This window comes from Nelumbo nucifera, chromosome 1, assembly GCF_055504915.1.
Source record: "Nelumbo nucifera cultivar China Antique chromosome 1, China Antique-T2T, whole genome shotgun sequence".
Classification (NCBI taxonomy): Eukaryota; Viridiplantae; Streptophyta; class Magnoliopsida; order Proteales; family Nelumbonaceae; genus Nelumbo; species Nelumbo nucifera.
In genome coordinates, this window is record NC_142649.1 from 150,462,384 (window position 1) to 150,489,849 (window position 27,466).

The 27,466-nt window shown below is 40.1% G+C and overlaps 1 protein-coding gene and 1 pseudogene across 2 annotated transcripts; both read left to right on the top strand.

The window, feature by feature from the left end:
* The first annotated feature begins 1,111 nt into the window (after positions 1 to 1,111).
* LOC104606592 (uncharacterized) lies at positions 1,112 to 13,934 on the top strand. 2 transcript variants are annotated; one of them, XM_088894683.1, is made up of 5 exons: positions 1,112 to 1,265; positions 1,381 to 1,457; positions 11,896 to 12,088; positions 12,496 to 12,644; positions 13,206 to 13,934. In XM_088894683.1, the coding sequence occupies exons 2-4, from the start codon at positions 1,404 to 1,406 to the stop codon at positions 12,624 to 12,626; spliced, it is 378 nt and encodes a 125-aa protein (XP_088750809.1). In that variant the 5' UTR covers positions 1,112 to 1,265; positions 1,381 to 1,403; the 3' UTR covers positions 12,627 to 12,644; positions 13,206 to 13,934. The 2 variants fall into 2 exon arrangements, with proteins under 2 accessions (XP_088750809.1, XP_010270180.1); XM_010271878.2 differs by lacking the exon at positions 13,206 to 13,934 and having other exon boundaries at positions 1,113 to 1,265; positions 12,496 to 12,808.
* Positions 13,935 to 14,071: 137 nt separating this feature from the next.
* On the top strand, positions 14,072 to 17,992 carry LOC148803987 (putative aspartic proteinase GIP2; annotated as a pseudogene).
* Positions 17,993 to 27,466: the final 9,474 nt, after the last annotated feature.

Genomic DNA, 27,466 nt, shown 5'->3' on the forward strand with positions numbered 1-27,466 from the left:
ATTTTCGGCTAAAAACATACATTTTGAAAATCTGTATCATTTTGTGTTTTCACTTTTTAGCAATATCTATCAATTTTTACATTTTTTGTGGTTTTGTATTTTTATGCAATTTTTCTATTTTTTATACAACAGTTTTGCAATATTTTAAAAAATCCAGGGTTATGGTAAAAAAGTTTAATTTGAATTTGAGAGTCACATGTTAGAGTAGATCAGGGTCAAAGGCCTATTCTGACCCACTAACATGGGTGGCAAATGGATTAATGAGTTAATTATGAGTATGTTGATAATCAACCCGCACCCTACCCAATTCATCCATTTACCACTCCTAGATTATTTTCCGTTGTAACCCGACCCACTCGTACCAACCGATCCAATCGGATTAGACCAGCCCGAGCACCAAGGCGCTTTAGGTCGGGAGACTTCTCGGCTACCATTCCAAAAAGCCAAAAACTGACGTAGACATAACTAGCTTGTCTAGCAACTGTACAAGTATGGCACGTATAGCAGACTATGAGAACATGCCACGTGTTCATATAATTCAAATATCAGACTATGAGAACATGCCACGTATAGCAACTGTACAAGTATGGCAGACAACAGGCATTTATGCATTTATGGCCACTTAGCTTTAAATGGTTGATAACTTGATATTTATTTTCACTTAAACAGTGCTAGGGTTTTCTAACTTCTAACAGACCCTCGAAATACCTCTCTCCGTAAATAGAAGCATAAAATGATCGAGATGTTCCTAATTCATGGTTGCAAAAGGCTGTGAGGACGGTTATGTAAAGATCAAATCTAAACTGTAGGATTATGGCTGTAACTTGGGCCAAGTTACTCCAAACCCAACCAGAATTAACCTCAATTCGACCTAACCAGCTAATCCGACCTGAGAGGAGACATATATAGTGAAAAACAGTGTGCCATTAGCATTGCTAACGTGAGAGAATCGTGGTTTTGGCATTAAGAGTCAAGAGGAGGATCAATTTAGTTAATTTTAGCGGAACCGCAATAACCCGTTACCGGCGAGACAATTACATGGACCGTGGAACGGAGAGGGATAGTCATCTGGGCTAAAAGTTAAACTAAGTGGTGGGTCGTTGTGGGCGGTCGGGCCCATCGGTCCATTAAAAGAAGAGAGAGAGAGAGACTGTCCTCCCTTTTATTTTTCTCTCCTGCACCTGCTCCTCTCACCTACGAATTCTCTCTCCGCAGGATCATTTCTCAAATGTAGAAACTATCCCCGATTCACGCCATTTTACACGGTAAATACTTTCGAACTCAGCAATAGGATTCCCATAGTTTTGTCCAATTTTCTGAATTATTGGAACAGTTTATGCAACTCGGGTGATGAGTGGATATTTCTTATGAAAATTTCAGGTTTTTGACTGCCGACGTTGGAGATGAACAAAGAACGGCAACCGGAGCCTCTGGACTTCTTCATTTGGACCGTTGAGGTATATTCAGTCTTTTCTTTGAGTTGAGCCTGATGTGGATCTTTTGGTTTTTGTCAAGCAGATCTCTTTATGCAGTTTCTGCAATTATTCTGGGTGTTAATTGTGAAGGATGTACTTTGGAAATTGAAGAACACACGAAATTTTATCAGGGCATTAGATTAGTTCTTTATAGTTATTGAGAATTAGAGATCTGAATCTGTCACCTGCCCTGGTAAATTGTCTGGATTAGACATGATTTTCCTATTCTACTGAATTCATCATGAACTACGTCCCAAAATGAAGTCTCAGATTATAAAACCTGGATTTCATTTTTAATTGGATTTGATTGTTCAACTTTAGGTTGTTTGCCGCATTTAAACTTTCTAATTTACAGACCAGGGGTTTCAACTATTCTATAATTATTTCTTGGAATGGCTATGAACCATAAAATTCAGTATTAATAATTAACCTAACCAACTAAAAATGGAAACTTGATTCAATTTGCATCCCTACTTCACTTGTTATTGACAATTGAGATGTGTTGGCGTTGTGCTGTATCAGTGTAGCAGTGGAAAGATGCACATGTGTTGATCCTTATGCTGTACAATTACTAATTACTATATTGTCTTGTGTGCTTCCCCTATGGTTGTGTCTCCCTTCCTTTTTATTTGACATAATCATTCCCTCTCCATATTTGCAAGTTAGCATTGCAACGATCTCTGTGCACTCTCAACTTTACAATTTCAACCAACCAATACAGTGTAACGATTAAAGAACACTTTAGATGTGCTACACTGCACTCCTGTATTTTTCAAAGCTATCTAATTTGTTGTACTTTTTCTGGTGGTAGGAGGGAGAAAGGATTAGCTGCAGGAAATAGCTGTTCAGCGGGCTGTGGAGCCAATGATAACACTCCACACCAATAATAAAATATATGGGACCAACAACCATTTAACTTCTCACTGTGGGCCCCATGTATTTTCTCGCTGGTGTGGGACATTATCATTGGTTCTACAGCCCGCTGAACAGCCATCCCGTTCAGCTAATCTGAATTCGGTAGTTGGATGGTACAAAGCTAATGCGGAAGGCCCATGTTCCTTTAGATTCCTAATTAGAGATGCAAAAGAAATTATCCACCAATCGGATATGACATATTGTTTAGGTAGGAACAGGGTCAACAGAGATGAGCTGGTGCTGGATAGCCTGGATCATGGACTAATGTGTGAATCTGGGATGGATCATTTATCTGTTGCTTATCAGCCTTTGTCTGTTGCACTGAGCCCCTCCATTCCAATCTCTTTGAGTTCTGGGCTTTTACCACCTTATTACTCTTCATAAAAGTACTATTTACTGTTTCTGATAAAGAACAAGCATCTACTTTGCCCTGACATGAAGAGAAGAAAATTCTAACCATAATCTCCAATTCATGCAGTTCCATAATCCATTTGGTGTTACCTAATCTTCACTTCATAACTTGAAATTTCAAGTTTTTCCTTTTTTTTTCTCTTTCCATAAAAAATTGAAAAGAATATTATTTGATTTTATTTATTTTGATCCTGTATCTGTACCAATAAGTTGTTATATTGTTTACAAAAGACCAACAAAATCCACAATATACATGTGAATAGCTGTAAATTTGAAGCTTTGAGCAAGCCATAACGTGATAGGTAATAAGACAACACCATGCTGAGAAGATGCTATATGGTGCACAAGATGGTCCTGCTTATGTTTTCAAGCCATCTGATTTCATTCTCTTTGAAGCACTCAGAATAGCGGAAATAGGAAACTCATGCATTTTCATGGATAAAATGAGTGCATTTTTAGAGTCTTTCTTCATCTAGTTTATTAGATTGATTGCCACAAGACACTGGCTCCTATCTGTCACATATCCTCTTTGTTCCAGTTACTGAAAACCAGCATGACTTGTGAGAATAATATGAGTATTACTTTGTATTTTGAAAGGAGCAGTTACGTACTATATATGTAAGAGTGGAAGGAGTAACAGTTTCATCTTCAAGCCTGATCTTGCTTTTTTCATCATAAAGCTTATGTCAGTATCTCTTCTATCCTAGTTGATGCCATATGTTTTCACACTGAATTACTGATTCAATGCCACACCTGGTCTCTATAAACATAACTTGTAATTTTGTAATTTTCTTATGAAAATTTTCATTCAATTATATATTCTTTACATTGGAGTGAAATTGGATATCTTGGTGTGGTTGTCTTTTTTGAAAATAGATCAGTTGTCTTGCATGTTCACATTTTATTAATTTTTCTTACTATTAAGTTGATGGTAGTCTTGGAGAGATGTTGATATTGAGGGTCACTGCTAGGGGCCAATTTTGTCAAGCTGATTAGATTCTTTATCTTTTTTGAACCTATTTTGCATGTTGTGCAGGGAAGCCCATTGTTAGGCTAGCGATGCCCTTGCTAGTTTCTTTGACACCCTAGGGATCTTACTCATTTCATATCCTTATATCATTATACATCTTTTACTGTTAGAGATTAAAAAACTCCTAAGCTCCACTGTTTTAGCATCTGAATCAATGAAACATAGCATATTTTTAAAATGTAAAATCAATAAGTGACAATGACATGATTCCTTAAACAATATCTTACCTAAGTATACAACTAACTATTCTCTAACTTATATGTATATTATCAAACTAGTCAACTGTTCAGCAAAGCATTGGAAAAATTATTCTAGTATAGAAAATTTATAAAAATGTATGTTGTTTTTAGAAAACATCCTCACGTGACTGTGCTACCAGAATAGGTTAAATAATGGCAAGACTGTTGAGGAGGGGAGGTAGTGGAATACTTGCGTGAAACAAAATAATTTGATTCTATGACCATCAGGAAAGACAGGCTTTGGTTGCAGAGCAGAATAGAGTCCACCTTATGAGAAATATTTGAAGAAGGTTTAAGTGAGGAGTGGTTTCAGTTGAAGTATCGGATACCAGAAACAAAAGAAAGAAAAAGAAAAGCTAAATGGAATGGCTTACTTCTACTGTGATGGAGAGAAGATTTGATCATTTTCTTTTTCCTTTCCTTTTTTTCTTTTAAATTTTCTTGAGGGGGTTTTAGGGTGGGGAAAGGGTGGAGTTTGAGTGACAAAGATCATTTGAAGCCAGGTCAACTGTTTAAATTGCAAGCCAGTAATTTTTTGCTGCTAAGTTTGAAGTGAAAAGAAACAAACAATAGGAAGTGCAATGGCTTGACCCAAATAATGAAAATTTGTAATAGAAACAATATTATTAGTTAACATGGTGAGTGTTGGACGATGTGGAGATAATCAGACAAATATAAGGTGTGAAAATAGCTAAATGGTTAAAGACTAAAGTCTATTTGGCAAGATATGCAACCTAGTTAACAGGAAGATGGAAAGGGGTTGTGTAGTTCCACTGCCTTTTTAATTCCATAACTGAAGAAGAATGATGGGAAAAGGAGTTTTTCTATTTGGATATTGAGCCCATATGCAAGCTTTGAACTTAAGCAGACCTTCAAAAGGGTTGTCAAGACATGCTACATTATCCTTCATTGTGAGACAACAACATATTTCACGGTGCTGAAGTAGGTTGAAGGTTATCACCAGAAAGAACAGAGGAGCTAAGTGCGAGACTGATCTAGTTGATGTTTGAGGAGTGTAGAGAGACTGAACCGAATGGGCCCTAGTCCTTTAGTGTCATTCTTATTAGTTCCTTCTTGTTATGTTTTCTTATTGGGCCTTTAGCTTCTGTTTTGTTTTTAAGTGTATTGCTGATGTGGACGCCTACTTAAGGGCCTCCTTGTAAATTATGTTAAGTTTAATAAAAAGATTAGAGTAGGGGAAAGAGGAGATTATTGAACTCCTCCTTTCTTTCTCCTTTCTTCTCCATTTTTCCTTCTTCTTCTTGCTGTCTTCCTCTTCTTCCTTCCTTCTTTCTGCTCTAATCTAAATATTTCTACTAATTTTATTGGTCTGAATCACATCTAGGAGCTTAGAGAGATTGATACAGGGTTTGAGATTTGGGGGAAGTAATATGGTCAATGGTGAAGATTTAGAGGAGGGGAGCAAGGATATGGCCAAGGAACTTGCTGAGTCTTCATAAAGGAGTGGTCTTTTATCTGTTTGTCCTAGTTCAAATCTGAAATCCAATCTGATTAAGTCAATCTGGAATTCCAGATTTGATCCATTTATAATTGGATCAAATATGGATCCATCCCAATCTTATCCCTGAGAATCAGAATCCAACAATTTAAAACAAGATAAATATATCTCTATTAAGTCAATCCAAATTTGATCTATCTATGATCAGGTCAAATTCGGATCTGGCCCAATCTGATGAAACAGGATCCAATCTAACAATATTACAATATATGTTGGTTCAAGTCAGTGTTTCATGGACTCTCTTAAATGAAGTGTTCGTGTTGGACACATATCAGCTTCTGGCTCCCATGTGTAATGTCCATGCACCTTTCATTCAATTGTCTGTTTTTACTAAAGAGTAAAGAGTCATTTGCTTAACTGCTCTAGTCTCATAGAGGTTATTTTTAAGCCATCTTATTCATGATATATAATATCAAAGTCATTTCTTGTTCATTTTATTAGTAATATAAAATATTATAACCTTTTTTCAGTTTAGTTAATTAGTGACATAAAGTCTGCCTATGATCTGGATTGGATGGATAAGATTAGATTTGAATCTAAATCGATATTTTAAAAGGTGTGAGAGGCATATGCCTAGAGGTGCACCTCCAGACGAGACACCCTCAAAACGTCCTGAGACATATGCCTCTCAAGTGCATGAGGTGTATGCCTCAAGTGTCTTTTACATGAGGTGTACGTAGGCCTCATGCACCCCATGCATGCCTCAAACAAAAAGAAAGAAAACAAGATGGGATCCTTCTTCTTCTTCTTCTTCTTCTTCTAAATATTAACAGGATTGAGTTCAGATCTGTGTATACCTTTTCTGACTCCATTTACATCCCTAAAAAAGAGGCTAATTCCAAGTGTATGGATGGCAATACCCCTAGGTTTTTTGCCAAGCACTCTATATCATTTTACAAGTTATAGCTTTTCTTATAACTATTCTATTACCCCCTGGATGCCAAACCTACAGAGTACAGAATTAACTAAGATAAACAAAGATAAACAATGATAGAACTTTGTGATGTAATTGTATTTGTGGTAATTACTACCGCAATGTCGCCTGGTATGCTCTGAGTACTATGTACCCCACATTGGTACATAGCCATGCAAGTTGAAACATAGGGTGCAACATGGAACTCGCCTGAGTGACGTGGTGACCTAATCATCTGTCCCAAATTGTCCTCTAGATGTAATCCTTACATAATATCCAGCAATGTTTTAAAAAATGACCCGGAACCAGAACTGTTCTGGCCACCAGTTTCTAGGTCGACGGTTTGACTATCTGGTTCGAACAAATGGCTCATTTTGATAAAAAAAATTAAAAATTAAAAAAAAATATAATTAAATAAAAAACAACCAAAAACCGTTGAATAGGTCAATGGGTCATTGACCGATTCAACAGTTTTTTGGCCAAGGACCAAGTTTGGGGTAAAACGGAACCCGTTGCCTAGATGGTTCTTGGACCAAATGGCCCGATCGTTTGGGTCAATGGTGGTTCGAAAACCATGATATCCAATACTATCCTTTCCATGAGAAAGTAGCTAAGAGTAAAATTAGCATTAAAAACTACTGAAAAAGCATTCCATATATGAAGGGGAGTATAGGTTTTTCTGTTTAAGGAGATCAATGTGGAGGCATCATTATTCTCGTACGTGAGAACATATGAGGATTGTTAGATGCACAATTCTTAACCACAGTTTGACCATACCCAGTGTGTGTAGGGGTGAGCATTGTAGGTTAAAATGGAAAAGCCAAACTGAAAATTTTGGTTTTGTTTTTTTCGGTTTGGTTACTTTGGTTTTCAGTTAGTTTGATTCGGTTAATTTGGTTTTACAAAATTTCGGTTTTGGTTTCAGTTTTTAGGTTGGAAAATTCACTTAACCGAAAAACTGAATTAACCAAAATTATTATTTATATGATATATATACATATATTAATATCTATATATGTGTTATTTATTATATAGAATATCTATAATATAATAAATATAATATAATGTAATATCATATATTATAATATTATATTATATTGTATAATATATATATATATATATATATATATTAATATGTTAATGCATATCAATATATTAAAGAATTTTAGTTTTAGTTGAAATAACCGAAAATTTTGGTTTTGGTTATTTTGGTTTATGATGAGGGCAGATTTGGCCCTCCAGTGAAATTGTGACACGTGGCACCTCGTGACAACTAGGCAAACACCCAGGCAACAACTTACCAAGTTGGTGTCCCACCCGGGCAACGGTCTGGCTGGCCTGGCGCGGCCTGGCGCGACCTGCACGCGGCCTACGGGCGGCCTGGCGCGGCCTGCGCGACCTGGCCGGATCAGCCTGGCACATGATCCGACCTGGCCGACCTGGCAACCTATAAGACGCCCACCGAGAACCATTAACGGCATACCCCGTGAGCTCGGTAGCTCACCAAGGAGCTCGCCAAGGAGCTCGGTAGCTCACCAAAGAGCTCGCCAAGGAGCTAGGCAGCTCTCCAAGGAGCTCGCCAACAAGGAGCCAGGCAGCTCGGCAAAGCTCGCCACAAGCAGCTCGGCATAGCTCCCCCGAGCAGCTCGCCACTTGTAGGGTAGCTCGGTATAGAAGAGTAGTTTGGCGTATCACAGGAAGATCTCCTGCCTGACAACCTGGCCCAGACACCGACTCGCCGACTGACACAGGCGCCGACCTGACAACCTGGCCCAAACACCGACCCACCGACTGACACAGGCGCCGACCTGACGACCCGGCCCAGGCGTCGACCTGGCCGCCTGACAACCTGGCCCAGGCGCCGACCTGGCCGCTTGACACGAGCGCCAGCCTGACAACCTCGAGGAGTTCACCACCGTACCCCGGTTCTGACGGGATATGATGAGTCTTACCGTTTGAAGGCTTTTCACCCACCTAACCCGCGAGGACACCACTATATAAAGACTCCGACCCCCAAAGCCAAGGGGGAGAAAAAGAAAAGGATGGTAACCCCTGCTCTCTAGCTCTCTCATTTCTCTCCAAGCTCTCTGGAATCAGAATGCTAACTTAGGCATCGGAGAGTGCCCACTGGGAAAATACCCCCGGGTCCTCTGATTCAGTTCTCGCAGGTCCCTCAGCTCCCACCGCCTACAAAGGAGAGGAAATCACCTCACGCGGAGGGTAGTCGGGTTGTGCTGCACCAGGGAGCTCCACCATCCTCTGAGTTGCAGGCCGCCTAGGAGCAAGTCAAATGACGAGTCCACCAGGGAGCTCGCCACCAGGCAGTTCGTCACCAAGTAGCTCTTCACCAAGGAGCTCGCCACCGGGCAGTTCGCCACCAAGTAGTTCGTCACTAAGTAGCTCTCCACCAGGGAGCTCGCCACCAGTCAATTCTCCCCCAGGGAGTTCGCCACCAAGTAGCTCATCACCAAGGCACGTCACCACCGGGTCAAATAACGAGGTACTTAGCCAAAAAAAAATTTATACATCACAAAAAATGGTACGTGACCAGAAACGGTTACATCAATTGGCGCCGTTTGTGGGAACACGCTACAAAAAGCTAAGTTCTCATCCTACAAAAGCTAAGTTCTCATCTTACCAAAGCTAAGTCATCACTTTTTAGAAATTGAAGCTATCGCCTTATAGTTTACTTTTTTTATGAACTCAAAGACTATGCAGGGAGCTAATAAACTAAGTAGCTCTACCAACCTTACCTTCAATTCAGATAATGCCTCATCAGTCCTCTTCGCAAGGTCCCCCCTACAAAAGATGAGCTCTTCGTGGCTTCCGTGGGAGTTGGCGGCCAACAGACTACATAGGCGCCCTTACCGGTCGAGCCTTCCAAGGCTCCCGTGAAAGCGGGCGACCTAAAGTTAGTAGTGCTGCCCCCGAAGGTCGAGTTCCTAGTAGCTTCTTGTAGGAGTGGGTGACCGGCATTATGAAGCTGATGCAGCACAATCATAGCTCGACACCTCACAGGCAAAGCCTACGGGCCACATTACTGCTTAAGACCCGGTCGCCTCTCCAGCACGGGCAAAGTCAAAAAAGAGTAGACTACGAGTCACTCCCAAAGCCTACGGGCCACATTACTGCTTAAAGACCTGGTCGCCTCTCCGGCACGGGCAAAAGTCAAAGAAGAGTAGACTACGAGTCACTCCCAAAGCCTACGGGCCACACTATTGCTAAATATCCAGTCGCTTCCTCAGCAGGAGCAAAATCAGCAAAAGTGAACTATAAGTTGCCCCAGAGCCTAAGGGCTACACTACTGAACTGGCGGAGAACCCCTCGCCTCACTGGCAGCTCGCCACATACAGGCAGCTCCCGAAGCCTAAGGAATTGGATCAGCACTTACTAGCTCGTCGACATACGGGCCAAAAGAAATCTACTCCCTTCGCTGAGTTACTCTCAGCTCGGGAGTGGGGGGCAATTGATGAGGGCAGATTTGGCCCTCCAGTGAAATTGCGACACGTGGCACCTCGTGACAACTAGGCAAACACCCAGGCAACAACTTACCAAGTTGGTGTCCCACCCGGGCACTGGTCTGGCTGGCTTGGCGCGGCCTGGCATGACCTGCACGCGGCCTGCGCGCGACCTAGCGTGGCCTAGCGTGGCCTGCGCGCGACCTGGCACGACCTGTGCAACCTGGCCGGATCAGCCTGGCACATGATCCGACCTGGCCGACCTGGCAACCTATAAGACGCCCACCGAGAACCATTAACGGCATGCCCCGTGAGCTCGGTAGCTCACCAAGGAGCTCGCCAAGGAGCTCGGTAGCTCACCAAAGAGCTCGCCAAGGAGCTAGGCAGCTCTCCAAGGAGCTCGCCACCAAGGAGCCAGGCAGCTCGGCAAAGCTCGCCACAAGCAGGTCGGCATAGCTCCCCCGAGCAGCTCGCCACTTGTAGGGTAGCTCGGTACAGAAGAGTAGTTTGGCGTATCACAGGAAGATCTCTTGCCTGACAACCTGGCCCAGACACTGACTCGCCGATTGACACAGGCGCCGACCTGACAACCTGGCCCAGACACCGACCCACCGACTGACACAGGCGCCGACCTGGCCGCCTGACAACCTGGCCCAGGCGCCGACCTGGCCGCCTGACACAAGCGCCAGCCTGACAACCTCGAGGAGTTCACCACCGTAACCCGGTTCTGACGGGATATGATGAGTCTTACCGTTTGAAGGCTTTTCACCCACCTAACCCGCGAGGACACCACTATATAAGGACTCCAACCCCCAAAGCCAAGGGGGAGAAAAAGAAAAGGATGGCTCTCTAGCTCTCTCATTTCTCTCCAAGCTCTCTGGAATCAGAATGCTAACTTAGGCATCGGAGAGTCCCCACTGGGAAAATACCCCCGGGTCCTCTGATTCAGTTCTCGCAGGTCCCTCATCTCCCACCGCCTACAAAGGAGAGGAAATCACCTCACGCGGAGGGTAGTCGGGTTGCGCTGCACCAGGGAGCTCCACCATCCTCTGAGTTGCAGGCCGCCTGGGAGCAAGTCAAATGACGAGTCCACCAGGGAGATCGCCACCAGGCAGTTCGCCACCAGGTAGTTTGCCACCAGGCAGTTCGCCACCAGGGAGTTCGCCACCAAGTAGTTCGCCACCAGGCAGTTCGCCACCAGGCAGTTCGTCACCAAGTAGCTCTTCACCAGGGAGCTCGCCACCGGGCAGTTCGCCACCAAGTAGTTCGTCACTAAGTAGCTCTCCACCAGGGAGCTCGCCACCAGTCAGTTCTCCCCCAGGGAGTTCGCCACCAAGTAGCTCTCCACCAGGGAGCTCGCCACCGGGCAGTTCGCCACCAAGCAGTTCGTCACCAAGTAGCTCTCCACCAGGGAGCTCGCCACCAGGCAGTTCTCCCCCAGGGAGTTCGCCACCAAGTAGCTCATCACCAAGGCACGTCACCACCGGATCAAATAACGAGGTACTTAGCCAAAAAAAAATTTATACATCACAAAAAATGGTACGTGACCAGAAACGGTTACATCAGTTTATTAAGTTCGGTTTTTAACCGAATAAACCGATTGCTCACCCGTGTGTGTATGAGAGGGAGAGAATCATGATTTGCTTGTATTGTGGTGAAAAGCACATAAATCTAAAATGCTATTACATAAACGTATAAGACTGTATATGGAGCAGCCATTCATCCTCTTAAATGAAAACAGGAAAGTGGCACTAGGGCTTATAGAGGCTTTTATAACTGGATGAATAAAAACTGGCAAACCTTACTACCTGAAAATAGATATAGATTATGATGCTATATTTATTTTACTATGAGTATACTGATATGTTTGAAATTGAATCATGGCAAGAGAAAGATATTTACAGTGGCCTGAGAAACATGTATGTGTTTTTTCAGGATGTTGGTTTGTGGTTGGAAGAGATAAATCTTGGTAGCTATCGCCAGATTTTTGAAGATAATGGTGTCAATGGAGAGTACTTGGAGAGTTTGTCCATGTTCACCTCTGAACAAATTCTACGGTTTATAAGGAGGTGCCACATGAAATGGGGAGACTTCATCACCCTGTGCAAGGAGCTCAGACGCATTAAGGGTCTCTCTCTCTCTCTGTGTGTGTGTAGAAGCCCTTTGTAGTGTAGTAACCATTTAAATAGTCTATTGAACGGGGTGCAACTTGGGTGAGCTCAGGTTGGAATTTGTTAAAATCTGAATGGGCCCAGCCAGAAATCTGGGCCAATTTGCACCCTTAATAGAATGGCTACCCTTGAGCTGAAAGTAGCCATTTTGTGAAAAAAAATGCCAAAAGTTAGGACCATATCCAGTGCAGCCCTCCCAAGACCCCAGATTTCGAGGACAATCATTGTGTAACGGCCCTTTAAATGACTTAATACGTTGGACTTCTCTTCAATTTTAGATACAAATGCTATGGTGCCATTATGATTATGTAATGCAGACTACTAAAGTTGTGATTGCATTGGATGCATCAAATGAAATCTGCAGTGGCTTGCTTGAAAGGGGAGCAAGAAGTCCGCCGGCCATGGTGGGCTCCATCCTGCCTCTCAGCAGTTTTCGTTAAGGTGGCAAAGCGAAATAGACAGTCTAGAGTTGTTTCCTTGAAGCTGGAACCATGATGTGGATATGGCTTGAATGTACGTGCTTTTCTTCTTTTTCTATTGGAGTATAAAGAAAAGAAAACTCGTTTTTATCTTTTAAAAGATTGAAATAGTGTTGCTGTTAGCTAAAGCCTCTTTCTATGTTTCAAGCCTTTGTCTATTCAAGATATATTGGTATTGTAGTTATTTGCTTTTGCTAATCTCTCTTGCTTGCTGATAAAAGGGAAAGAAAAGTAATGAAAAGAGAAATTGGCTTGAAAATCCTGGTGAGTCCATACTCCGTATCATGATCTGACACATCAAAAGTTGCTCACATTGGTAGTTACCGGTTTGAATAGTTCACCTTGTTCTTGAAGAATCTCAGGAGATGATCACCCGACCTGAGATTCTGCTCACATATTATGGTGGTAAAAAGATTGGTGGTGCTTCAGCTACTCGTGTCATTTCTCTCCTATTTCTTGATGGGTTTGCCTTTGTCGACAGAGTAGCTGAGGTTCGGGTTGTCTTGGGAGGAGGATCATGACTTAGGTTAACCATCCAATGAAGCAACTGCTTGGGCGCAATTCTGTATGGTCATGACCTCCGATGTTTTTCCAGGTGACAGAACAAAGAAACACAAGGAGCAGGATTAGTATGCAGGACAGAAAACCAGAGAGACCATATGAATGGTGGGACCACCATGACTCCTCTGACATAGAGAATGGCATCTGTGAGTAACAAGGAAATTTTGCACCGAAATGGGATTTTTGCTATATGCTGATTGTGTTTGCCGCATGGAGTGAAGATTGCCTAGGAGCCACCATCTTTGAAGGTGTGTTTTGTATCGTAGAAGATTTTTCTTCCTCTGATTGAGGCGCAGCTAGTCGTTTTAATTTAGTAGCAGAGATGTCTCGCCATCTGTGAAGCAGCACTTCGGATCATCTGCCTACGTTGATGATGGTGGTGGAGAAATATAGGCTGATGGGGTTGATGGGGAGTCATCGATGGAAACCTAGGATTTCAAAGTGGCAAGAATGGAGATAGAGAGAGAGATGAACTGGTTGCTTGCCCAAAAAATTGAACTGCTCAAGCCGGTAATTAAGCCCAACATGTTTGACGTGTCAGCATATGGTGTGGACTTGTTGAGATTTTTTGACCGAAGAGAAAGATACTGCATCATCAAATTCACATATGGCTTCCACTCACCTCTCTGTTAAAAAACTACTTAAGCTGTTCTAAAGGTAAAACTTTAGCTTAGAAACGAAATTTGCTTCCTTTTGTAATCATACCGGTGTTGTATCTTTGACATCCTTCATGAATTCAAATAAAGGTGGTAATTCGTGTTCTCGTGTAATGTCAAAGTAGAGGCATTTAAATATATGGATCGACATAGATACAACACAAGTAATACCAATGTTTTTGAAACATCGTTGACCCAGACGGTGGAACCGTTCGGCCCGGAAACTGTCTAGACAACTGGTTTCGTTTCACCTCTAATTTATTATTGGGTCAAACCTATTGGCTTTATTAGAAAACCATTGATTCAGGCGATTGAATCATCGACTCGTTTGACTCAGTCGGTGGTTCGCAATATAAAGTTGTAAGAAGAGAACTCATATTTGATATCCAGTCTGAGACACGAACTCAGATCTGGGATCTATCATAAAGAGAAGAAGAAGAAGACTTTCTTCTACAGGTGTTTCAGAGAAATCGATCTTAGATCTGAGATTCAACAACTTAGATCTCAGATCTGCATCTGTTGCCGCCGCCTTGCCGTCGCTGGTGAGCATCCAATCATCTTCCTCCTCTCCTTCCCTCCTTTTTTCCTTCTTTCTTTTATTCTTTATCAGTCGACAACAATTCTCATTTTTCCTGCTTTCTGGCTTTCTCAACCGACATCTCTTCTTTCTTATATGAATTTTACATATTAGAGAAAATCTCATATAAATATTTGCCTTAATAGCAAATCGTCCAAACTGTTCAACTTAGACGGTTGAACCGTTGACCCATAAACCGATAGCTAGAACGGTTTCATTTCCATGTCAGTTTTTAAAACCTTGAATAATACAACACAACCTGCATGATCCGAATCTATCTATATATTAAAGCGGCGGGATGGGTGTTCGTTTTGGGCAACGTGGCCTGCTTTGTGTGCAGAAAATGGTATCTGCATGTAAATTTCTCCGAGTCGCGTGAATATATTACGAACAAGGTTCTGATTTTATATTCACATGTTTACTTTTTTTTGTCTCTTTCATTTACCTCTCAATCCTGTGAAGATATGATGTCTTTTTTCATTGTTCACCAGTCATGTGAATATATCACAAATGACGGTCTGATTTCGGCTTCAGGCAAGCCTGTACTTGCACCAGTCCCAACAGTTTCTTGCAACCTTGCATCGAGAATATCTCCCTCATGAAATAAAGTACACGAGTAGGGAGATATTGCCAGAATGTGCATTGCCCTGATGGAAGTTGAACTCTCCACCGATCACTAAGTTTGCTTCTAACATTCAGAACAAATGAAATACAGAAATTTATCAACAACACTACCATTTTGGACCACGACTCCCAAGCTTTCTTGCAAAAATCTTCCAAATAGGGATGACAATTTTTCCCATTTCCCTAATTCATGTGATTATCCTCCCTGAATGGGGCGGGGATAAAGATGATTTCCCCCACCGGGACGAAGATGGGGAAATTTTAATCTCCGTTAACGGAGATAGGGTGGAGACAGAGAGAGCACTCTTCATCCCACGGGACCCCGATATATATGTATGCATATGTTATATATGTATATATATGTATATATTAATATTTTAAAAAATATGGTTGAATATGTTTAAATCTTTTTTAATAAAATTATAAATTTTAATTATTTTATTTTTATTTTTTTAAATAAAATAAAAAACAAAAACAAAATAATTAACATTATAAAAAATCACGGTAATAAGAACGGATATCTAGATTTTCGCGGGAACGGAGATGGAGAGAGAATCCCCGTCCCCGCCCCACCCAGTTGCCATTCCTACTCCCAAACTATGTCCACGGACTATGTTTTCGTTTCTCTTGATCATCAAAATTCTCCCGCAAACTTCCCTACGGTTCTGCTTGAAATTCTGTCGCTTTGAGAGAATAACTTCACTAGAATTCTTCTCCGCTACCCTGATGGACACCCCCCTCAAACCCGTTAAATTGCTCCTCGACCTCAGTGCCTCTTTCAGTTGGATAGATTGCGAGAAGAACCACAAGTCCCAAACTTATCAACCCATCCCTTGTAACTCCCTCGATTGCTCCAATTGCTTCCATGCACTGGGGCCCGGCTGCGCTAACAACTCTTGTTCACTCTTCCCTGAAACCCCAGTTACTCGGAAAACCACCATAGTCGAAGCTCTCATCAACTCGTTTGCGTTGCCTACTACGGACGGACACAACCACGGCCGACTCGCACTGATAGGGGATTTTGTGTTTTTCCTGCTCTCCAACATCTCTGCTCAAAGGTCTCGCAGAGGGCGTCACCGCTCACCGGGTTAGCCGCATTGGGTCGGTCGAACTTTTCCCTCCCGGTGTAGATTAGCAATGCATTCTCTTCGCCTTACTTGTTTGCTCTCTGTTTGTCCAGTTCTACATCAGCTCCTGGTGTAGTGTTCCTTCCCAAAATACCTCTCAAAGTTCCTTTTATTTACAATCCTCTCCTTCTTGATCCGGTGGGAAACACCGTCGTTACTTACGCAGGACATCCGTCCGATGAGTACTTCATATGAGTCACATCCATCAAAGTTAACGGAAAGGCCCTAAAATAAAACAGGACTTTTGGCCATTGATCAGGAAGGTTTTGGTGGGGCCAAAATCACCACCATGATGGAAGCTTCGATCTACAAAGCCATGACGGCCTCTTTATCACCGAGGCAGCTTCACTGAATCTCACCGTCGTGACAACTGACAAACCTAGTGAAGCCTTTTAGCGCATCAAATGATGTTTTCTGTACCAGAGTTGGACCGGCTGTGCCAACCATTGATATGACCATGGTTATTAAAACCGATCCGGTGACTGAATCGGTCAGGGTTCCAGTTATCGGGTCGAACGGTTCGATCGTTCGAACCGAATGCTCGGCCCATTCTAAAAAAAAATTAAAAATTCAAAAAAATAAAAAACGGTCAAAATTGTTCGAACGGTTAATCACCCGGTTCAGCGGTTCGTTGATGAAAATCAACGGTTTTGGGGGAAAATCCGATTTTTAGGGAAAACAGAATTGGTCAGGTGACCAGTTCTCGATTTTTTCAGTCCGATCATCCGGTCCGGTCCGGTTTTGAAAACCATGGATATGAGATATTTTGGAGATCTTTGGGGAGAGGAGATATCTGTTCATGGGCCAGGTAGCCCGACAAACCAGCCCAACCCCCAAACAGGCTTACGCATGGATTTTAGCCCACAGGCTTGACCTTAGGCCTAAAAGCCCGAGCTCGATTATTTTATGGGCCAGGCTCGGGATTTGTCACAAAAGCCCGGCTTGACATTTTGTAATTTATTCTAAACCCTAGCCAACTAACCCTTTTCTATTCCCTCTTTTCATCTTCTATCTTCTCTCCTCACTCTCACTCTCAAGAATCGGTGCGAACCCAGGCAGGCAACCACCATTCTCAGTTTCAGAGGTGACAGGCGAGCTCAAACACCGGTCCCTCTCTCTCTCTCTCTCTCGCAATTCTCATTCTCACTTGCACTGTCGCATATTCTCAAGAACCAACGAACTCAAGCACCGGTGAACTCAAGCACCGGTGCCAGCCGCGCCACCAATGAACTCAGTCGCCCCTCTCTCCAACGGTGAGTCCTGCATTTCTCAACTTTGTACAAATCATGCATTTCAGCCTCTTTTACTTTGTAGTCTATATCTATATAAGTCAATGCATTTCTCAACTCTGTTAGGTCGAGCTCAGGCTCGGGCTTTGCGCTTTTTATGAGGGCCAAACTCGGGCCCAAGTTGTAGGCCCATTGGTCGGGCCGGGCTCAAGCTCGGGCCTGGAAAAATCCTGTTAATGAAGAGTAAAAGCCTGGCCCAAGCCCAGCCCAGCCCAGCCCAGCCCATGAACAGGTCTAAGAGGAGGTGTCCATGTAATGCATAAAAAAGGTGATGGTTCAACCCAAGGTCAAAATTTATAGAGAGTCCGGATATTTGTTACAAATTAGTGCATCTTACTTAGTTAAATTTTTGTTGCTATTTCTTTGGCATAGACCAAGTCAATATGAGCTGTCAAATAAAAGAGTAGTTACTCTGCAGTGATAGATTTTTATGCTAAGTAGTTGATTGTTTTTAGGAAAAGTTGTTATGTTTAAATCTATAAATTTCAGCAGTCTAATGTATTTTTGGCAGTGCTTCAATAAAAGTATTTCCCTTAATCAATTTCTACTCTTTTTGTGTTATGGTATCAGAGCAAGGTTGAGGTTCTTGTTTATTTCACTCTTCTTGTCTATCAAGTTCATCTTGTTGGAGAAGATTGAAACTCAAAATGGAAATCAATGGGGGAAGCAGTTCTAACACACAATATGGTGTGGAGAAACTTGTAGGCACAAACTACAGGTATTGGAGAATGTGCATGGAGGCTTTTCTTCAAGGTCAAGATCTTTGGGAACTAGTTTCTGGTGTTGATGAAATTCCAGCTGACACTCCTGAAAATGCTGAGTCACGAAGGAAATAGAAGATCAAATGTGGAAAGGCATTATTTGCTCTGAGAGCATCAATCAACAAGGAGTTCATTGATCATGTTCGTGATGTTAGTTCACCAAAGAAAATTTGGGATACTCTTGAGAGACTGTTCTCTAAGAAGAATATAGCAAGACTACAATTCTTGGAAAATGAGTTGGCAATGTTGAAGCAAGAAGGTATGTCAATCTCAGAACATTTCCTTCGCGTCAAGAATATTTGTGCTGAAATTTCTGAGCTAGATCCCAAAGAAAAAATTAGTGATGCTCGTCTATGACGGTTTCTCATTCGTGGCTTGAAGACGGAATACACACCCTTCATTACATCCATTCAGGGATGGAAAAAACAACCATCAGTTGAAGAATTAGAGAGCTTGCTCTCTAACCAAGAGGCCTTAGCTAAGCAAATGGCTAAGAATCTCAATTCAGAACGTGATGATGTTCTCTTTTTCAAAGAAAAGTTTTCTAAAGGCAACATGAATGAGAAGAATGGTAATGGAAATAGCGCACAAGGTAATAAATCTTTTAAGTGTTATAGGTGTGGGAAACTTGGGCATATTAAGAGAAATTGTCGTGTGAAGCTCTCCAAAGCAAATATTGCTTGTGATGAAGATGAAGATGACCAACTCAACTGGGAGCAATGCTTCACTGCTGAGGTGATTGAAGGAAGAAATAACATTGCTCACAAATCAGCACCAAATCAAACTGCAGTCAACTACGTCAAAGATGAATGGATCATTGATTCTGGTTGCTCACATCATGTGACCGGAAATGATTCACTATTCTTAGAGCTGCATCAACATAATGGAGAACAAGTCATTGTTACAGCTGACAACTCAACCTATCCGGTGGTACAAGAAGGTGTTGTGAAGATTGGTGCCGATAACGCAAGTATTCAGTTGAATGATGTCTATCATGTACCAGGTTTGAAGAAAAACTTAGTTTCAGTTTCTCAAATTACTGATTTTGGAAAATATGTTTTGTTTGGCCCAAACGATGTGAAAGTACTTGATAATGTGAAAAATATTGGGGCTGATGTTGTTCTCTCTGGTGAAAAGAAAGGCTATTTATTTGTCATGTCGGTGGGGGAGGCATATGTGAAGAAGACAAGCCAAGCTAACAGTGTAGCAATCTGGCATGCTCGGTTGGGACATGTAGGCTATCAAATGCTATAAATTTCTTCACAGAGGTTGTTAGATGGCATACCAGATCTTCAAAATATACAAGAAAATGTGATTTGTCAAGGCTGCCAGTATGGAAAATCACATCGACTTCCTTTCAAAAGCTCGTCAAATCGTAGATCCACTTTGTTCGAATTAGTTCATACTGATCTGATGGGGCCAACAAGAACACCAAGTTACAGCGGTTATCATTTCGTCATGGTGTTGGTAGACGATCATTCCAGGTATACCTGGATATATTTCTTAAAAGAAAAGAGTTAAGCATTATCTAAGTTCGTTGAATTCAATAAGGCTGTAGAAAAGGAATATGGACAGAAAATCAAATGTTTGAGGAGCGATAATGGCAATGAATTCATGTCAGCTGATTTCTTTCAATATTGTGATAGTAATGGTATTCAATGGCAGATGACGTGTCCAAACACCCCTCAACAAAATGGGGTTGCAGAAAGAAAGTTGGCACATCTTACATCAATCAGTCTTTCATGGCTACATGAGAAAATTCTTCCTAAAGAGCTTTGGGCAAAAGCAGTTCAATGTGCATGCCATGTGATGAATAGGCTACCTCCTTGGCCAGGTAAAGAAAAGGCTCCATTTGAGATAATGTATAATGTGAAACCAAATGTGAACTACTTTTAAGTGTTTGGTTCTATTTGTTATATTCATATTCCTAAAACTAATCGAACCAAACTTGATCCGAAAGCAAAGAAGTGTATTTTTGTTGGCTATGACTCATGCAAGAAAGGATGGAGGTGCATGGATTCAAAGACGAAGAAATTTGTCACATCTAGAGATGTCGTATTTGATGAGGTGTCATCTTGATATCCAGCTCAAAAATTAATTGTTCAAAATATAGATTCTGATCATGATCAAGATAATATGGAGTTGTTTCCTGAAACTAACACACAAACATCTGATAACGGTGATCCTAGTCAACAAAGAAGTGATGAGCCTCCAGCTTCTTCAAGTTCAAACAATGGTGAGCAAGCAACTAGAAGATCAACAAGTGAGAAAAGACAACCGACCTACCTCAAAGATTATGTGTAGCTCAATAATTATACTGTGACAATTTGCTTGTTTACAAGAGCATTAACAGAAGAAGAACCAGCATGTTATGAAGAAGCAAAGGGCTGTCCAGAATGGGAAGTGGCAATGCAAGAAGAAATTGAAGCCTTAAAGAAAAATGAGACATGGGAGCTTGTGCCTAAGCCAGAAAATTGCACTCCGGTCACCTGCAAATGGGTTTATCGATTGAAGAAGAAATCAGATGACACAATTGACTAATTCAAAGCTCGTCTAGTTGCTCGTGGCTTTTCTCAAAGCTATGGATTGGATTATGAGGAGACCTTCAGTCCCGTGGCAAAAATGGTGACCGTGAGGTCAATTGTTTCACTTGCTGCTTTTAGAAACTGGAGGTTATGGCAACTTGATGTAAAGAACGCATTTCTTTACGATGAATTAGACCATGAGGTGTTCATGGAACAACCCAAAGGATTCGTCTCCAAGCAATTTCCTCAACATGTTTGCCGGTTGAAAAAGGCATTGTATGGCCTTAAACAAGCACCATGTGCTTGGTATGGTAAAGTTGCTCAGTACTTCATCTTTTGTGGATTTAAAGTTGCTAATTCAGATTCTAGTTTATTTGTAAAATTAGAACCAAATATGCATTTGTTGGTTTTACTATACGTGGATGACATGATAATCACCGGAGATGATGAAACTGAAATTTCTCAATTGAGGAACAATTTGTCAACTCGATTTGAAATAAAAAATTTGGGTGAGATTGGATGTTTTCTTGGGCTAGAAGTGGAGAAATTAGATCAGGGATATTTTATATCTCAAAGACGATATGCAAAGAGTCTCTTGGAGCGTTTTGGAATAGGGGAGTCAAGAGAAATGGCTACTCCCATGGAGCCATATCTCAAGCTCAAGAAAGAGGAAGGAGAGCTATTGAAGGATGCTAGATGGTTTCGACAACTTGTTGGTAGTTTAATTTACTTAACTATCACAAGACTAGAAATTGCATATTCTGTAGGTATTATTTCTCAGTTTATGCAAAATCCAAGAACTTATCATTTAGATGCTGCCAAAAGGATTTTGCGATATGTAAAGGGCTCGCCTGCTTATGGTCCTATGTACAAGAAAGGAAGTGACTTTGTCTTAAGAGGATTCAATGATGCAGATTGGACAGGTGATGCAATCGATCGTCGTTCAACTTCAGGGTACTGTTTTAGTCTTGGTTCAGCTGTTGATTCATGGTGTAGTAAGAAACAATCAAGTGTTGCTTTATCTAATACTGAAGCTGAATATATGGCTGCAACAATGGCTGCACAAGAATGCATTTGGTTGAAGTGTTTGATAGAAGATATTTTTTCTAAGGTTGATTATGCTGTGCAGATTTATTGTGACAATGATAGTGCTATTAGACTTGCTTCAAATCTAGTTTTTCATGGGCGAACAAAGCATATTGAAGTTCATCACCACTTTGTTCGTGAAAAAATATTGAATCAAGAAATTGAGCTGCAAGGAATTCCTACTTACAATCAAGTAGTAGATATATTTACAAAGGCTTTAGTAAAAGTAAAATTTAAAAACTTTAGAGCTGCACTTAGAGTTGTTGATCGTAAGCATGCACTAAGGGGGAGTGTTACAAATTAGTGCATCTTACTTAGATTTCTGTTGCTATTTCTTCGGCATAGACTAAGCCAGTATGAGCTATCAAATAAAAGAGTAGTTACTCTGCGGTGATAGATTTTTATGCTAAGTAGTTGATTGTTTTTAGGAAAATTTGTTATGTTTAAATCTATAAATTTCAGCAGTCTAATGTATTTTGGACAGTGCTTCAATAAAAGTATTTCCCTTAATCAATTTCTGCTATTTTTGTGTTAATATCCTGCACATGTCTTTTTACACATTTCCCTGCATGACCTATCAAAGTGAGATACGTCAACATCATACAGATTGAAAGATTTATACGTGCAAAGCATGAAATACTACCACACGGTTAATAGTTTAACACTAAAAAGATGCCTGTTTAAAGGTTCTCTTCAAAACACATTAAAATAAAAGTTATAAAATAAAAAGAGAAATAACAATGAAGATAAATCTGTGTTTTCTTAGAAGGTTTCCCCTAATAATTCAGGAGCTTATGATAGATAACAACAATTTTGATCTTGAAAGCATGATCAAGCTAATAAAGGGGAGAAGAAAGAAAAAATGGAAAGCAAGGCAGGAGAAAAGAGCATTGAAACAGAGAGAGAAGATTGTTTGCTAGCTACGGTGATGGCAGTGATTGGAAAGGAAACTTCTCATCCCTTCCATTCTCTCTGGTTTGATCATCAACAACGAAGAAAGAGATGAGACCCATCTCTCTCTCTCTCTCCCAACACCACTCTGCCCCTGTTTTTCTCTCTTTTATCCGTCCATTCTTACATCTTCTGCAATTATTCCATTCGTGTGATATAAATCATGTCATCCTTGGAATAAAAGATTACAAAGAAGTTACGGAAGAGTTCAATGGCATCAAGCTTTCGTGGTCTTTCAACAAAAACTCTACCATTTTTATTCTGTTGTCGGTGATAATTTTCTACCCACTCACATTCCATAAAGCGTCGCCTGGAACTTATCAATGGCTCCCTCTTTTTTTTTTGTTTTTGTTTGAATGAATTTTAAATTTTAAGAATTTTGGGAAACAAAGAAATACAAGTAATTTTATGCTGGTTAAATTGTTCAATCCTTTAATCGTATGACATTATCTCACTTTAATAGGTTGTGCAGGAAAATGTATAGAAATGTTGTCTTTTTTTTTTTTTCTTTTTGATTATATATTACCAATATGTTTGATTGTTTTGATTTTTGCCAATCGTGTCCTATAGATTTTCTTTGGAAGTGAAGAAAATCGAGCATCTGGGATTGGTGTGGATTTTCTGTGGATTTACTTGACGTCTCATTTTATCCTCACTCTCGTGCTTAGCATGGATTACTTCGCTAGTTAATATGATTAACTTAGATGTGATTCAGTTGAATAAAAAATTATAAAATAATCTCAGATTATAATAAAAAAAAAAGGGAAGAAGAAGACAGCAAGAAAGATGGAGAAGAGAGTTTGGCGATCTCTTCTATCCCTCTTATCTTTTATTAATCTCATTAAAATTGAGCAAATTACAAAATTATCCTTAAATGGGTGGTCAGTTCATCAACATACATAAAAAAAAAAAAAGTTAACAAACCCATTAGCAAACAAAACAACTACGAAGAACTAATAACAAAATAATAATAGGTTAGGGCCCATTCGGCCCAATCTGTCTACAAACTTGTTTAATTCTATATTAAATGGCACATGTAATTTAAAATAAAACATAATCAACACACTTGTTCTATTTAAAATTATACAATAAATAGATCTAAATAGTAAAATAAACATTCAATCACTTATTATTTAAATAAATTCATAAAAACTATTCAATGTCATTATTAGATATTTAATAATGATAGTATTCATTCAAATATGGATACATTTTTTATTGGTTGGTTCAAATATGCATACATGATTTAATACTTGAAATTTCAGGTCATAAATAGGTAGGTTATTTTCGAGTTAAGTGGGCCAATGCAATTTTGACACAAATATGATAAAGGAAAACCCAAACTCACTAAATTTGTGTTGTGTTCTAACTGTTTCCACGTATCTTATTAAATATTGCGAGCCCTAATTTCATGTCAACTAAGAAGGTAAAAGAAACAAATGTGAAGGGCAAATTCCATTTCAGCTGAGTGAATTTCAGGAGCAGACTCTGAAAATATGAGGATTCGTAAAGGAGATTAGTTTAACACTTCAATTTCCGCTGTTTCAAAATGTGAAGGACAAATTCCACCGGCTGATTGTAAATTCATAAAGGAGTGCTCTCTGCTGGGTGGGTTTCGGGAGCTCTGTAGATTTTTTATATAGAAAAGTATGGAAAGACCCATTGCAGATTTCTGAATAATAAATGTCAAATATTTTCATTTTATGTATCAATGCCTGCCCGTGAATTGGTATCAATTCCGATCTGGCACCTACCCCAATTGTACTTTGAGCTTCTGATCCTAGGCTGAACTGTCATTCTCCCTTTTTTATGCTGTTAATTTCTGCTTTGGTGTATATATAACACAAGGACCAATTTGGTAAAATTGAACAATAATGCAAAGTTAGTGAAGTTAGTACCAAGTAATGTTTTTAGACCATTGTTGATCCAGATGACCATACTGTTTGGCCTAAGAACCATCCAGGCAATTAGTTACATTTTACTCTTAATCCAGTCTCTGGCCAAAAACCGTTGAATTGATCAATAATCTATTGACCCAGGCAGTCGATTGTTTCCTTCTGAAAATGGACAGTATTGCAATAAATGATGTAAAGATTGTTGCAAACATCACACAGCAAATAATGGATTTATCAGTAGTAACAACTGGTGCTAAAACAATTTCTAAGACTTTCCCGTGGAAAAAAACAGATACTAGGAGAGGAGGAACTTCAAAGAGATCTGGCTGACTTTTACCAAACGCCTTAATCAGATTTCAGAAGGTTAATAGTAAAGGAGGACAAGAAAAAAACACGACAAAGCTCATTTAGTCGATTTCAATTAACAAAGAAAGGTTGAAGATAGTCGTCTCGCTGAGGGAAGCAGAAATAAAGATCTTCTGAATATGCAATATTCCCATGCCTTCAGGGAAGCTAATGTTGCGCTGCAGATTGACTCGTCATGTAACAGATTCCGGCAGTGATAACTCAATTAATTAGAATCTCATCGATATTCTTTTTGGGTAAATTATAAAGACCCCTTGTACTATGGGTCTGTCACAAAGACCCCTGTACTTTGTTTTGTGACAAAGATCCCCTTAAATTATGACAATGAGACAAAGGCCCTCTTCCGTTAGTTTTTCATCCAAAAAAGCCATTACAATATTTTTTAATTTCCATACTACCCTTGTAACAACTAAACGAGAAAAACACTGTTCATCTTCCCTGACCTTCTGATACTACCCTTTAGTGCACGCAGGGGAGAGCTTAAGCAGCATCGGAGTGATGTATGGTACGACTGTAGCAGAGCTGGTGGCCGTTAATGGGTTAACACATCCATCCTTCAAACTTCAAAGCTTCAACACACCCATTGTTTAATACAGATCAACAGTTTGGTCAGATCAAAGGATCTGTAGGTGGTGGAAGTGGAACATTACTTCCTATCGATAAATACATCGTTCTGCAACTAGAGAGCGAATTCATTAAGATAAGTACCCTGTGACCATTATTTCCAATACATAGATATGCTTTGGTGCTTTAGTTTGAGATAAATTTTTGTTGTTATTTGGTTCATGAAAAGGCCAAAAAAATCAACTCTTTGTATTCTTGCTTTTTTTTTTTGAAATTATATTGTTTTTACTATTCCAAATCCAAAACCCAAAATGAGTTTGTTGGAAATCTGGGTAACTCCCCTTACGGAAGTGGTAAAGTTCATACTAATGTCTGTCGGGATGCAGATTGGTTATATTTTTCATTATAGAAGGAACATCAAGAACCTTAATGAACTCACAAAAATCTTAATTTCGAGGAGAGATCATACACAACAACTATTGAGTGCAGCTCAAATGAGAGGAGAGGAAGCCAACTAGCTGGTAATGCAAACCAGGTAGAAAGAGCGGATGCCATATTAACACAAGTTCATAGTTGGCTTCCTAACCTTGAAAATGCAGAGAGAAAAAACAGTGAATGTTTTATTGGATATTGTCCTGCTCGTTACGTTTTGAGTCAAAGAGCAGAGTTGAAGATAGTGAAGATCAATTCTCTAATTGGCGAAGCAAAATTGTTTATGAATGAGAGTTGAAGATAGTGGAGATCAAGCAAGATATGGAGATCAATTCCTCCGTCCTTTCATTTTGGAGAGTTGGGAGAGAGAAAGAATGAGAAGAAAGGGAAAACAATAGGTTAAATAGGTTTTAAGAGAAAAAGGGCAAAAAAAGAAAATAGAAAAAGTTTAGTGGGGTATTTTGGTAATTTAACGCATTCCATCATCTGACTTAATGGTCAAGGGGGGTCTTTGTCTCATGGTCATAGTACAGGGGTCTTTGTCGCAAAACAATGTACAGGGGGGGTCTTTGCCACAAACCCTATAGTACATGGAGGTCTTTGTAATTTACCCATTTTTTTACGAAAAAAGTAAAACACAAATTTTCTTGCCCTATATTATGCTAATCTCCCTTGTATGACTTTTACTTTTTTAAACACACATTTTCTCTTGCTGTAGATAATAAATTATTTATTGTGTTTGTGCCTTGAATTTTTTATTGTAATCCGTTTCATGACGTGTTTTTGAATCAAATTGAAAAAAAAAAATCACAGAGCTTGGACCAACCCATTTTCGGTTTATGGGTCCAGCCCAATTACGATTTGCTATGTTGATTGGGTATTTTCTCTTTAGTCTTTGCCTTTGAAGAGAAGTAGAGATTGTTTTTGAGAATGACGAGCTTTTTATGGTCTCTTCGAGCTCGACTCATGAAAAGCTTGATTTGGCTCGATCTAAACCGAGCTTCGAGCTAAGCTCAAGCTTAATATATAGGTTCAATTACGATTCAAGCCAAGCTCGAGCCTAATCGAGCTTTTACATATATATATATGTGTGTATATATGTATACATACATACATACATACACAATAAATATCAAAATATTATACATACTAAAAAATATTATATATATGATATTTTTATTTATATATATAATAACTAATTTTTATAATTCTTATTTTTTATATGTCAAATAAAAAACTTTTTTATATGTATATTTTTTATTTTTATAAAATGGTTGGCTCATAGTCGAGCTTGAACTTACAAGCTTTTGACTCAAGTCGAATTCGAGCTCAAGTCTCTAGCTCAAGCTTGAGCTTGATGGTTTATTGGCGAGCCGAGCTCGAATAGCTATTCATAGGATGCAAACAGATCAGATCAGGTTCAAATCAAGGTATATTTGAAT

Coding starts and splice junctions, on each gene's coding strand:
- LOC104606592 (XM_088894683.1), top strand. CDS start 1,404: ATGAACAAAGAACGGCAACCGGAGCCTCTGGACTTCTTCATTTGGACC. Junction 1,458..11,895: donor TCTTCATTTGGACCGTTGAG/GTATATTCAGTC, acceptor GTGTTTTTTCAG/GATGTTGGTTTGTGGTTGGA. Junction 12,089..12,495: donor GGAGCTCAGACGCATTAAGG/GTCTCTCTCTCT, acceptor TGAAATCTGCAG/TGGCTTGCTTGAAAGGGGAG.